The sequence below is a fragment of the Lithobates pipiens genome, unplaced genomic scaffold, assembly GCF_037356315.1.
Source record: "Lithobates pipiens isolate NorthernLeopardFrog02 unplaced genomic scaffold, aLitPip1_a1.2 Scaffold_13, whole genome shotgun sequence".
NCBI classification, from domain to species: Eukaryota; Metazoa; Chordata; class Amphibia; order Anura; family Ranidae; genus Lithobates; species Lithobates pipiens.
Window position 1 is genome coordinate 319,263,660 of NW_027507718.1, and position 13,390 is coordinate 319,277,049.

The window sequence follows — 13,390 nt, forward strand, 5'->3', positions numbered from 1 at the left end:
CCTTGCTGAACCAGCTGAATTTTACCCCATGCATGGGCAGCTTTAGTGTACACCTGAAGGGAGAGGGTGGGATTGTTTAGGTCAGAGCAAAGGGGCAAAAAGAATAAGTGTAATTTGTATCAAAGTGTCAACAATTTTTTTTGCCAGATTCATACATACCTAGGTGGTTGCAGCATCAGTCCAATAACCCAGTGATCAAAGACCACCATTCGCTCGGTTCTCACAGTTCCCCAAGCAGAGAGCTGGTGACTGTCAGTCAACGTGCTCTCTGCTCTGTCCTCTCCTGCCTCACTGGGGCACTATGGAGGGGGTGGGAGCAGTTGGCTTACACTCTCATCGGCTCGCTGAGAGGCTGAGCCAGGTGCCGGTCCAGGCATGTGGGCAGATCCTGACTTCATTGACGTGATCTTGTCCAAGCCTGGAATGACTCTGCACAATGTCTGCTAAAAATAGGTCACAGAAGCGCAGAATGAATTGCACTCCTGTGATTCACAGGAGGAGTAAAGCCAAACGAGCCTTGGCTGTACTTCTCCTTTAAGGTTTTGAACTACATCCGATTTGCATAACATGTGAAGTGGCAGCCTTTTCAAAGCAGCCAGTTTACACATGTGCAGGGCAGTCACAGTGCAGTTATAAAAATAATCCTTTGTGGTTTTCAGTCTGGTTCAGGTGTGATTTCAAAGTCAAATTTGCACCTGAATCAAACCTCGACCGGTAAATATAAAGCACACCAGACTCTGCAGAGAAACCAGTGCCGCATATATGTGAACAGAGCCTCCATTCAATAAGTGATTTTAACCTCTTGAGATCTGCGCTATAGCCGAATGACGGCTACAGCGCGGACCTCCTTTGCCGGGACTACGTCTATTGACGTCGTCCCGTGCACGAGCGGCCTGCGTGCTCTGTGATCGGTGAGTCAATGAGACTCGCCTGATCACCGATCTGAGCAAGGGGTCGATCCCGACCCCTTACCACATGATCAGCTGTCAGCCAATGACAGCTGATCATGTGACAAAACAGAGCCGGTAATCGGCTATTTTTCCTCCTCGTGCTGTCAGAAAAAAAAAGCTGATCACCGGCGGCCGTGATCGGGACATCAGTCCCGATCACGGCCAGTGTATCAGTGCCCACCTGCCCCCTGCCAGTAACCCCCACAGAATTAAAAAAGTGCCACACAGCAGTGCCACCCATCAGTGCCCATAATGCCACCCAGCAGTGCCATACATCAGTGCCCACAGTGCCATACATCAGTGCCCACAGTGCCACCTATCAGTGCCCACAATCTGCCTCAACAACATTTCTGCACCTCAGTGCCACATATCCGTGCCCATCAGTGTCATCTACCAGTGCCCATCAGTGCCCATCAGTGCCACCTATCAGAGCCACCTATCAGTGCCACCTATCAGTGCCCATCAGTCCCATCTATCAGTGGTACCTATCAGTGCCCCTTAGTGCCACCCATCCGTGCCACCCATCCGTGCCACCTATCAGTGCCACCTATCAGTGCCCATCAGTGCCGCCTTATCTGTGCCCATCAGTACTGCCTTATCTGTGCCTATCGGTGCCACCTTATCTGTGCCTATTAGTGTCGCCTTAACTGTGCCTATCAGTGCCCACCAGTGCCGCCTATCAGTGCCCACCAGTGCCGCCCATCAGTTTTTTTTTTTGCATCTTTTTTTGTTTGTTAAATTAAATACCACCAAAAGAAAGCTCTATTTGTGGGAAAAAAATAATAAAAATTTCATTTTATGTACAGTGTTGTATGCCCACGCAACTGTCATTCAAAGTGCATCAGCGCTGAAAGCTGAAAATTGGTCTGGGCAGGAGGGGGGTTTAAGTGCCCAGTAAGCAAGTGGTTAAGGGATAAGTGATAGTTGGAGCACATGGATGATTACAGTGTAAATCACAATCCTTAGCTGGTTGGTGAAGCTGGCTTCCATAATCCAATCATGTAGCATAAATACTGTTTTTTTTTTTTTTTATTATTTTCTTGCACTTGATTAGGCGTTCTTTGTAAAGTGAATTCTAACCACATTTACTAAGCTAAGGGAAAATTCTTTTTGCAAAGTGAAAATTCCAATGCAAAATAAGCAGCCTGTTTTTCTTTAGTAAATCACTAGAACAGGGTATGTAGATAAGGGACACAGAAAAAGTAAAAAAAAACAAAAAAACATGGCAAACAGCTAAATACATATAAATGTGCTGTTTTATGTGATAAATGGTGTGGTAATCTTTGTAGTTATTCCCGCAGATACATTTTTGTGATTGCCAAGTTTAATTCAACAACTGCTAGACAATGATAAATATTTTCTACATTTGGTCACTGAAAAAAATCTGACCTAAGGATGTTTTCCTGTTGTAATGTTTGAAGTGCACTTGAACTATGTTCACCATCAAATGAACAAACAATAAACTGATATGCCACTCATTGAAGAAAAGTCATCTGTCATATTATACGTTTATACATTTTTTCTTTTTTGGAATTGTCCATTAAACAATCTGCTCTGCAATGTGAGCATCTGGAGAAACATTTTGATAGTGGGAGTATAAGTGAATCTTATAACACAATGTAAGGTATAAAAACAAATACCAATAATCCACATTTCAAGGGCCTTGCAAAGTGACTGATATTAAATAAATTTAGATAAATATGCATTGTGATGCAGCTTACCAAAATAATTATAGCTGGCAATGGCGTATGCTTGTGTACGTGAATCATGGAAAAGATCTCGGGAAGGTGACCCTCTCGAGATGCAACATAGAACACCCTGATGGAACAAACAATGAATCATGCATTTAACACTTCACACAGTTATGAGAACTAATAATATGTGCTTTATTGTTAATTGTGAACATAAAATAATCGCAACAGATATACAGCTGTACTGAATAAAAAGTGTGAATATAACCTGGCAAACACTGCATACATATGGTCCAATTTGAAAAATGACAATGTAGGAAAACTATAGGAAAACAAAAGTGTGTGGATTCATTTAATCCAACAATTACATTCAATCTTTTTTGTAACTTGCCCTATATAACTGAATTGTAAAAATTCATTGCTTTGGGCAACACAGACTTTTTTTCTTTCTCCAGCTTTAATCATTTCTTTCCCACAGAATTTTGATTAACTAAGAAGGCGATTAACTACGTAAGTGAATAACTTTCTAACCAAGAGACAAACTTTAAAAAAGGTGATCATGATATTTTGATTAAAAAATGTATTTGGTGGGCATAATATCTGCCAACACTGAACGGAAAAGAGAAAATTCACTTAGCAAAGCAAATGTTTACTGAGTGAAAACGGTGAAGCTGCATTCACTTCAATCATCCAATGCTGAACAGTCGCTATTCCTTTGGTAAATTGCCCTATTGAGCAATACATTAAAAATGGACATTTCTATTGACACACTCTTTCTTAATTTGATTTCGAAAAATACCATACTCAAGCCAGAACCTTTGCTCATGCGTTGCCATACAAAGACTTATTTATTGATTAAGAATGGTTGGAGAGCTTTCTTAGATGAGACTAATGCCGCATAAACATGGCCGGAATGTCCGACGGGAGCTTTTCATCGGATTTTCCAACTGTGTGTATGCCCATCGTTTTTTTTCTGACAGCATTTCTGATGGTCTTTAGATTGAGAGCCTGATCTTGATTTTTCAGACGGAAAACCTTTGTATCGGATTTTTCGATTGTGTTTATGCAATTCTGACATGCAAAATTCCGACGCATGCTCGGAAACAATTCAACGCATGCTCAGAAGCATTAAACTAACCCTTTTTTAGTGCAGTTGAACGTGTTGTATGTCGCAGTGTTATTGACTGTCGGAATTTGGTGTGACCGTGTTTAGGCAAGACAGTTTGAGGGAAATTCCATCGGAATTCCGACGGGAAAACTATCAGAGCTTTTTTCTGACGTGAATTCCGATCGTGTGTCTGCGGCATAAGCCAACATCACAGTATCATGGAGCAAATTCAGACAATTCAGGATCTCTTCATGCTGCCAAGTAATTAGCGATGGGATTAGGGTGATTTCCTTCAATTTATTTTTTTAACTTTCACACTAGTGAACTATTGTATATGTTTGTTACAAAATCCCTTATATTATTATGGTTACATTGCAGTCTTATTGCTATGTAAGGTATGCACCAAAACATGGTAACATTACTATAACTAAATCAAGTGCAGGTGTTAGGTCTGTAACGTATTGCTACTTTCTAATAAAAGTAATTTTACATTTAGTTGTAGCATTATGTGTCTGTACCTATCACTCGGTTCTCACAGCTCCCCGAGCAGAGAGCTGGTGACTGTCAGTCAGCGTGCTCTCTGCTCTGTCCCCTCCTGGCTCACCGGAGCCCTTTATGTGTCTGTACCTATAATTACCAGATGGTCTGTGGTTTTTCTGCTGCATTTATATAAACACTAATAACAACAGTAATTAGCAGTTGTTCATAGTTTTAGTAGCATCTCACCTTGATACAGCAAAAATCCCACCATTCATGGAACCAAAACATGATAAAGCAACAAAGATAGGGACTGCCAATGAGAAACTTCCCAGGAGACGCTCTGCATATGTCTGAAAACAAAATACATGATTGTTAGAAGAATGTACGTGTCTAATTTCTGTTTAATTACCATGTTGTCCATGAAGCACATACATAATGATGCTCTTGTTTTTAGATTTTAGAGAGTGTAACATCTAGTTTACCTGCATCATTAGGCTATGAAAAAAGAAAAAACCTAAGGTGCCAATCCATAAAAGATCCAGAGATACAAGCTAATAGATTGTTTCATTAGAAAGACTATAATATACTCAGGGTTGCCAACTTTCAGTAAATGTAAGAACAGTTTTTAAAATCTGTAATTTTTGTATCTGTCCATGAATGCCTTTTATGGACATGCATGTCCGTAACAGACATTCATGGATAGATACAAAAATTAGGGATTTTACAAACTCTGAACGTTGGCAACCCTAAATTCACCATTGGTAAGCATGAATTATTGCAAAACTCTTCCAAATAACATCATTGTCCACACCAAGTTCACACCCATGTATTGCAAAGAAACCCCTTCAACGTCTGTATGGATTGCTAAGGAAGTGACCATAGACTCCATAAGCAATCATAATACCTTTAAAGAAAATAGTTACACACAAGTCAAAAAGTGCCTTCTTATCAGTGCATACAGATATTGAAGGGGCCTCTTCATAGTACATCAGTTTGGACTTGGTGTGTACTTTGTTGTTACAAGAAAAAAAGCAGATCTTGAGCCAACACAGGCAATATATACTGCTGCAATTCAAATGTCATAGAACTGGACTACTAAAAAATCGTGTACAAAAAGTGTACGCTGTTCCTTTTAATAACTAATTCATCCATATATGTGATCGCAAATGATTAAAAATTATCTAAATGCCAACCTAAAAGATGGTATGGATATAAACTCTTATCACTTTTGAAGTATAATTGAACTATTTATTCGGGGTAACTTAATCTTTTATACTTTACAAGTATGTATGTATTTAGTTTTTTTGTTTACATTAAAATTCAAGTAAGTGTATTTTTTTCAAAAATATTGCGTTTGAAAAAATGCTGTGCAATACCGTGTGACATAAAAAACTGCAAAACCCACCAACTTATTCTCTAGGGCCTCTGCTTTAAAAAATATATATTCTTTGGGGGTTAAAAAAAATACTCACTGTTACATGTAAACAAAAAGTTCCAGAAAAAGCCTGGTCTGAAAGTGGTCACCAAGAAAAAAAATGCAGTAATTAAAGAACAACTACAATTTCGCTAAGAATCCCCAATAAGCTTTTAGGGTTTCATATGTGGAGGCTTTATTTTTAACATACTTCTAATACCTATATACTCAGAAGTGGTACTGCATTTTCAAATATATGGTTAAAGGTCTGTTACATTTGTTTACATCTCTGAGGTCAGAATTCCGTGGTTCATCTCTATGGGGGGAACTTAACTTGTAACAGGCAGCATGACTACAAACTGCAGGAGGTACTACAGCTAATACAGAAACATTAGTTCTGTATGGTTTGTGTGTGGACAAGTGCTCTGAAAGGTAGAGCCACTATTGGTGCTCATTTTAGCTGCACTAAACAATGTATATATCATATTTTTAACTTTTAATAGATCATGCATAATCAAATGCCATAAAAATTAGCAACTGTATATAAATATTATTGTTCTGGGTGGCTCGTTGTTGGCAGGGCTGAGCGTAGAGGTATCTGCATGGGTCCCTGTTTTGTTTTAGCAGCACAAATAGGGCTCTGACTTTAAACAGATCTATTTAGTTTTAAAGGGTAGGGTGATCAGAGCAATTGCAATGCACCCCCTCTGGTGCTGAGAGGCTCATCGTTTTCCTCTCAGGGTCAGATTATTTCTCCCTAACCAGGGGCAATTTCTCGTGTTACGGGTATGGGGCGGGAAGTGGCCCATATGGGATTGAGGATTTTATTGTATATTTTGTTTCCTAATGTCTCTCTTTCTTATTCCCTTTTCCCCTCCCTCTCTTTCTGCATGCCCTTCCTCTTGACATTAAACATTCTTTATTAACCACTTTCAGACCGGACCATTTTGCTGGTAAATGACCAGAGGTCTTTTTACACTTTGGCACTGCGCTGCTTTAACTGGTAATTGCGCGGTCATGCAATGTTGTACCCAAACAAAATTTGCGTCCTTTTCTTCCCACAAATAGAGCTTTCTTTTGATGGTATTTGATTGCCTCTGCGATTTTTATTTTTTGCGATATAAACGTAAAAAGACCGCAAATTTTGAAAAAAAATGATATTTTCTACTTTTTGTTATTAGAAAAATCCAATAAACTCAATTTTAGTCATACATTTAGGCCAAAATGTATTCAGCCACATGTCTTTGGTAAAAAAAAAGTCAATAATTGTATATTTATTGGTTTGCGCAAAAGTTGTCACATCTACAAACTAAGGTACGTTTTCTGGAATTTACGCAGCTTTTAGTTTACGACTGCCTATCTCATTTCTTGAGGTGCTAAAATGACAGGGCAGTACAAAACCCCCCCAAATGACCCCATTTTGGAAAGTAGACCCCCTAAGGAAATTGATAAGAGGCATGTTGAGCCCATTGAATATTTTATTTTTTTGCCTCAAGCGATTGAATAATGACAAAAAAAAAATTTTTTTTTTTTTTTTACACAAAGTTGTCACTAAATGATATATTGCTCACACATGCTATGGGCGTATGTGAAATGACACCCCAAAATAAATTCTGCTGCTTCTCCTGAGTACGGGGATACCACATATGTGGGACTTTTTGGGAGCCTAGCCGCGTACAGGGCCCCGAAAACCAAGCACCGCCTTCAGGCTTTCTAAGGGCGTAAATTTTTGATTTCACGCCTCACTACCTATTACAGTTTTGAAGGCCATAAAATGCCAAGATGGCACAAAACCCCCACAAATGACCCCATTTTAGAAAGTAGACACCCCAAGCTATTTGCTGAGAGGCATGTTGAGTCCATGGAATATTTTATATTTTGCCACAAGTTGCGGGAAAATTACAAACTTTTTTTTTTTTTTTTTTTTTTTCACAAAGTTGTCACTAAATGATATATTGCTCATGCATGCCATGGGCATATGTGAAATGACACCCCAAAATAAATTCTGCTGCTTCTCCTGAGTACGGGGATACCACATATGTGGGACTTTTTGGGAGCCTAGCCGCGTACGGGGCCCCGAAAACCAAGCACCGCCTTCAGGCTTTCTAAGGGCGTAATTTTTTGAGTTCACTTCTCACTACCTATTACAGTTTTGAAGGCCATAAAATGCCAAGATGGCACAAAACCCCCACAAATGACCCCATTTTAGAAAGTAGACACCCCAAGCTATTTGCTGAGAGGCATGTTGAGTCCATGGAATATTTTATATTTTGCCACAAGTTGCGGGAAAATTACAAACTTTTTTTTTTTTTCACAAAGTTGTCACTAAATGATATATTGCTCACGCATGCCATGGGCATATGTGAAATGACACCCCAAAATAAATTCTGCTGCTTCTCCTGAGTACGGGGATACCACATATGTGGGACTTTTTGGGAGCCTAGCCGCGTACGGGGCCCCAAAAACCAAGCACCGCCTTCAGGCTTTCTAAGGGCGTTACAGTTTTGAAGGCCATAAAATGCCAAGATGGCACAAACCCCCCCCCCCAAATGACCCCATTTTAGAAAGTAGACACCCCTAAATTTAGGGGTACACTAGTGAGACTAGGTAATAAATGGCGGGTGCCCTGAAACTATAAAAAAATAACTAACCAACCAGCGTCACCTGTAACAGTTATATGGTGATCACTGGTGAAAGGGTTAACTAGGGGGCAATCAGGGGGCTTTATGCGGTAGTATATGGGGGTCCCTGGCGCTATAAAAAGCTGCGGCGAACCTAAATACCTACCTGCCTAACTAGCGTCACCTGTGACACTAATACAGCGATCAGAAAAACGATCGCTTATTAGGCTGGGTTCACACTGGAGCGATGCGGGAACGCCACGAATGCGCGGCGGGTTCCCGCATCGCATGCCTCCCGGCGGCAGTTCACACTGCCCTATGCGAACTGCTGGGAGTGTCAGTGAAATGTTAATGACACCCCCAGATCAGTTCGCATATCGCAGTGCGATCTGCAAACTTGGATCGCATGGTGTGAACACCCATGCGATCCGATTCTGCTGCGGACCAAAAAAAGGGTCCCGTGCGAGTTTGCGGCGGGTGCGGCGGGTGCGACACGAATTCAGCCATACTATCTGTATAGCTGAACTCGAATCGCACAGAGATCGGATGTGATTTGCACTGCAGTGCGGTGCGAATCACATCCGTTCTCATAAACCGCTGCAATGTGAACCCAGCCTTAGTGACACTGGCGACGGGGGGTGATCACGGGGTTAAACCTTTATTGGGGGGGTTAGGGGGGTACCTTAGAACTAAAGGGGGCTAACCCTAACTGCCCTAACAGTTATTAGTCACAAATGACACCTGCCGGGTGATCAGGGGGTTAAACCTTTATTAGGTAATAAATGGCGGGTGCCCTGAAACTATAAAAAAATAACTAACCAACCAGCGTCACCTGTAACAGTTATATGGTGATCACTGGTGAAAGGGTTAACTAGGGGGCAATCAGGGGGCTTTATGCGGTAGTATATGGGGGTCCCTAGCGCTATAAAAAGCTGCGGCGAACCTAAATACCTACCTGCCTAACTAGCGTCACCTGTGACACTAATACGGCGATCAGAAAAATGATCGCTTATTAGGCTGGGTTCACACTGGAGCGATGCGGAAACGCCGCGAATCCGCGGCGGGTTCCCGCATCGCATGCCTCCCGGCGGCAGTTCACACTGCCCTATGCGAACTGCTGGGAGTGTCAGTGAAATGTTACTGACACCCCCAGATCAGTTCGCATATCGCAGTGCGATCTGCAAACTCGGATCGCATGGTGTGAACACCCATGCGATCCGATTCTGCTGCGGGCCAAAAAAAGGGTCCCGTGCGAATTTGCGGCGGGTGCGGCGGGTGTGGCGGGTGCGGCGGGTGCGGCGAATGGCTGAACTCGAATCGCACAGAGATCGGATGTGATTTGCACTGCAGTGCGGTGCGAATCACATTCGTTCTCATAAACCGCTGCAATGTGAACCCAGCCTTAGTGACACTGGCGACGGGGGGTGATCACGGGGTTAAACCTTTATTGGGGGGGTTAGGGGGGTACATTAGAACTAAAGGGGGCTAACCCTAACTGCCCTAACAGTTATTACAGTCACAAATGACACCAATGCAAAAAAAAAAAAAAAAAATGACATTGGTGTCACTGTGACTGGGGGGGCAGGGGTAATTGGGGGGGTGATCGGGGGGTAAAGGGGGGGTGTGAGTGTGCCTGGCATGTTCTACTGTGTGTGGGATGTGTTGGTGCAACTCACTGATCCGCTCTCCTCCGTGTCGGAACGAAAAATACCGACACGGAGGAGAGAATACATCACTTCCTCTCCTGTGTTTACATTACAGGAGAGGAAGTGATGTCACCGGGGATTTCCATTCGTCGGGAGCGATCGCGAGGGGGTGGCCATGAATGAATGGCCGTCCCCTCGTCCGGGATCGCTCCCGAACGAAAACCGACCGCCGCAGGCACCGGGCGGGGGCCCGATCGGGCCCCCGACCCGCGGGAGGCAAATCACGTACATGTACGTGCTTATGCCTGCCCGTGCCATTCTGCCGACGTACATCGGCGTGAGGCGGTCGGCAAGTGGTTAACAAGGACTTCCTGGAGCTCCCCCACCATCCACATGCTTAACCGGAACATCATAACCCATAACTTCTGTGGAGATATCACCCTGCCGGAGAACAAATCTTTTTGTGGTGAGATTTATGCCATCTTTAGAGTTTTCTTTCCCTCTGATCCATGACTAGTGTAGTTCCCCATAATCTAAAATTACAGATTGTCTCACATAATGTACATGGGCTTAATCTTCCCTATTAAACGTCGAAAATGACTCCAAGTATATCACACCTTAAAAGCTGAGGTGGTACTCTTACAAGATACTCACTTCCTAGACTCCTATACCCCCTCATTCATCCATAGAAGTTTCCCATAATTCTATCTGGCAAACGCAGAGAATAAAATGAAAGGAGTAGCGATTTGCTTCTCCAAACATATTCATTTTTCTTCTACAAAGATTCTTAGAGACCCTGAAGTACTAGTAGTTGGCACGATAGTCAGAAGTTTCTACACATTTGTATCATGCTATACTCCTAGTCAGGGCCAGAGGACATTTTTCAACAGAATGATACACACTTTAAAACCGTATTTTACTGGGATAGTAATTCTGGGAGGAGATTCAAATATACCATTTGACCTCTCTTTAGACAAATCAAACTTGGCAACCCTGAGGCCTAAACTTGCCTTAAAATAGCACAATTATTGCACTTAAATAGATTGGTAGCTATTTGGAGGGAAATTAACCCTCAGTCAAAGATTATGCACACTTCTGGGCTCCTCATAGCGCTCACTCCAGGATAGACCACATCTTTTTTTACAATCCACCGCAATTCCATTAGCTTTCTCATCCAAAATCCAAGACACCTCCCTTTCAGATCACTCAATAATGATGCTGTCTCTCAGATGCCCCTTGAGTGTAAGGGGCCCACTTAAATGGGGCCTCAATGAGGCCCTTCTGAGCAATCCTGTGCATTGTACGATTTTCAAAAACTCTCTTAAAGAAAATTTCACATAGAATGACAATGATATGGTTTCTCCAGGAACACTGTGGACAGCACATAAGGCAGTGATGAGAGGGAAATTTATTCAGATCTCTGCACAGCTGAAACGCAAACATGGAACTTAAATTTGGAAGTTGACAGAGGAATTACTCCAGTCAAGTAAATAGCACAAAAGCAATCCCTTCCCAGAGAATCTGACCCATTGGGACACAGCTCGAGCAAAACTTAACCTAGCACTAACCACTATGGCTGAAAAGCATTTAAGATGGACCGGTTGAAAATTCTACTCACAAAAAGATAAGATTGGCTCTAAATTGGCAACTAAACTTAGCCCTAAAATTGGCACATTATCCTTCCACAAAATCCGCACCTTATCCAGCGATCTGACCCAAAATCCTATTAAGATCATGAGAACTTTCCATTATTTTTGAAAACCTCTGCCTTAGGGCCTGATGGCTTCTCGGCTGGTTATTTTAAGAAATTTGGTCCCTCTCTGGCCCCATTTATGGCTCATTTTTTTTAACTCTCTTCGGGATGGATCTCCCCTGGTCAATGAATCAAACTCGGCCTTCATCTCGGTCATACCTAAACCAGGGAAAGAGGTCAGTGATGTATGTAACTTGTAACTATCGTCCAATTTCCCTTATTAATAATGGTCTCAAAATTATGACAAAGATACTGGCAGTGAGACTTTCCAGCTTTATTGCAGAACATATAAATAAACACCAGATGGGATTCATCCCAGGGAGACAAGGTCCAGACCAAATTAGAGCTATAGACATAACCTCTCTTCTTCACTCCCATTGGGATGGAGGAGCTACTCAAGAGGGTTACCCGTTATCCACAGATCTTCAGAAGGCCTTCAGTTCTGTATCTTGGCCTTATCTATTGGAGATACTAGAAAGATGGGACTCTGCCAAACATTTTTATGGATTATTCATGCGTTATACTCTAATCCTAGTGCACAGATTCACCTTATGGGTCACTGCTTGAACTATTTTTGCATTCAAAAAGGAACTAGGCAGGGTTGCCCTCTATAATATTCGTAATCACTATTGAAACCCTGGCCTTTGCCATCAGATTGCATCCTGACATCAGAGGGGTAATGTGTGGCCCGGGTGAGCATAAGTGTTGTTTGTGGGCAATATGCTATTATTCATAACGTCACCTCTAATATCAACTCCTAAAATAATTAAGCTATTTCAAGAATTGTGCTCTATTTCAGGCTTTAAAGTTAATGTAGCCAAATCAGTGGCATTAAATGTATGGGTCCCCTCCAGATTAGTAGGAGATCACTTAAACAATATTTCCCTTTCCCTTGGGCAAATGATTCCATTTCTTATTTGGGAATCAAGCTAACAAACAATATAGGCAATCTGTACACAGTCAATTATCCTCCCATGTTCCAAAAAAAAGAAGAGGATTTAAAAAATAGGTTAAAGTTTGGTCTGTCTGTCTGGGCAGGATTAATGCTGTCAAGATGACATTGCTTCCACGAATACTATATCTATTTCATTCCCTCCCTATATCAATCAGGAAATTATCTCTCTTCAAACCACAGTCTAAAATCATAAGCTTTGTTTGGGGGAAGAAATGGCATCGCTGCTCCAAGGAAGTTATATTCCGCCTGAAAAATCAGGGGGGACTGGGACTCCCCAATCTGTGATGGTACTGCCAAGCCACACAATTAGCCCAATTCTCTCTGGTTTATTCTAGGGGACCCAAACCTGATTGGATCTCTTTAGAAGGACAAGCAGTTCCGCATTACACAATAGATTTTCTGCTTTGGAGACCCCCTAGCCAAAGACACACTATTCTAGCTCCTACTCTTTCTCCTAGTGCTCTGTGATGTGTTACATAAACAAGCTTCACTAACCTATAGTACAAGGCTCCTCTCACACTTATTCCACAATCCAGAGATCCCCCCAGGCTTGAATATTCAGGTATTCTGTTGGTGGTTGAATAAGGGTCTCTTCACAATAGGGCACTTCTGCACTAGTAAATTGGATATGCCGAACACTGAGAGATATAGACTCTCTCAGATCTAACACTTCTTATATAAGATCTGAACCCCCTAAATCTACAACATATGAGCAATGGTGCTCCAGTATTATGGATCATAGGGGAGGAATCTTTCTTATATATTCTTCTCT

General features: G+C 42.0%; 1 protein-coding gene across 1 annotated transcript in view; it reads right to left on the reverse strand.

Annotated features, from left to right (window-relative positions):
* Nucleotides 1–13,390, reverse strand: part of SLC7A11 (solute carrier family 7 member 11) — a 430,028-nt gene that overhangs the window by 115,157 nt on the left and 301,481 nt on the right. The window contains exons 8-9 of the mRNA XM_077476913.1: nucleotides 4,476–4,579; nucleotides 2,672–2,768 (exon numbers count right to left, since the gene is read on the reverse strand). Coding sequence (XP_077333039.1) covers nucleotides 2,672–2,768; nucleotides 4,476–4,579 — 201 coding nt within the window. The remainder of the gene's footprint in view (nucleotides 1–2,671; nucleotides 2,769–4,475; nucleotides 4,580–13,390) is intronic.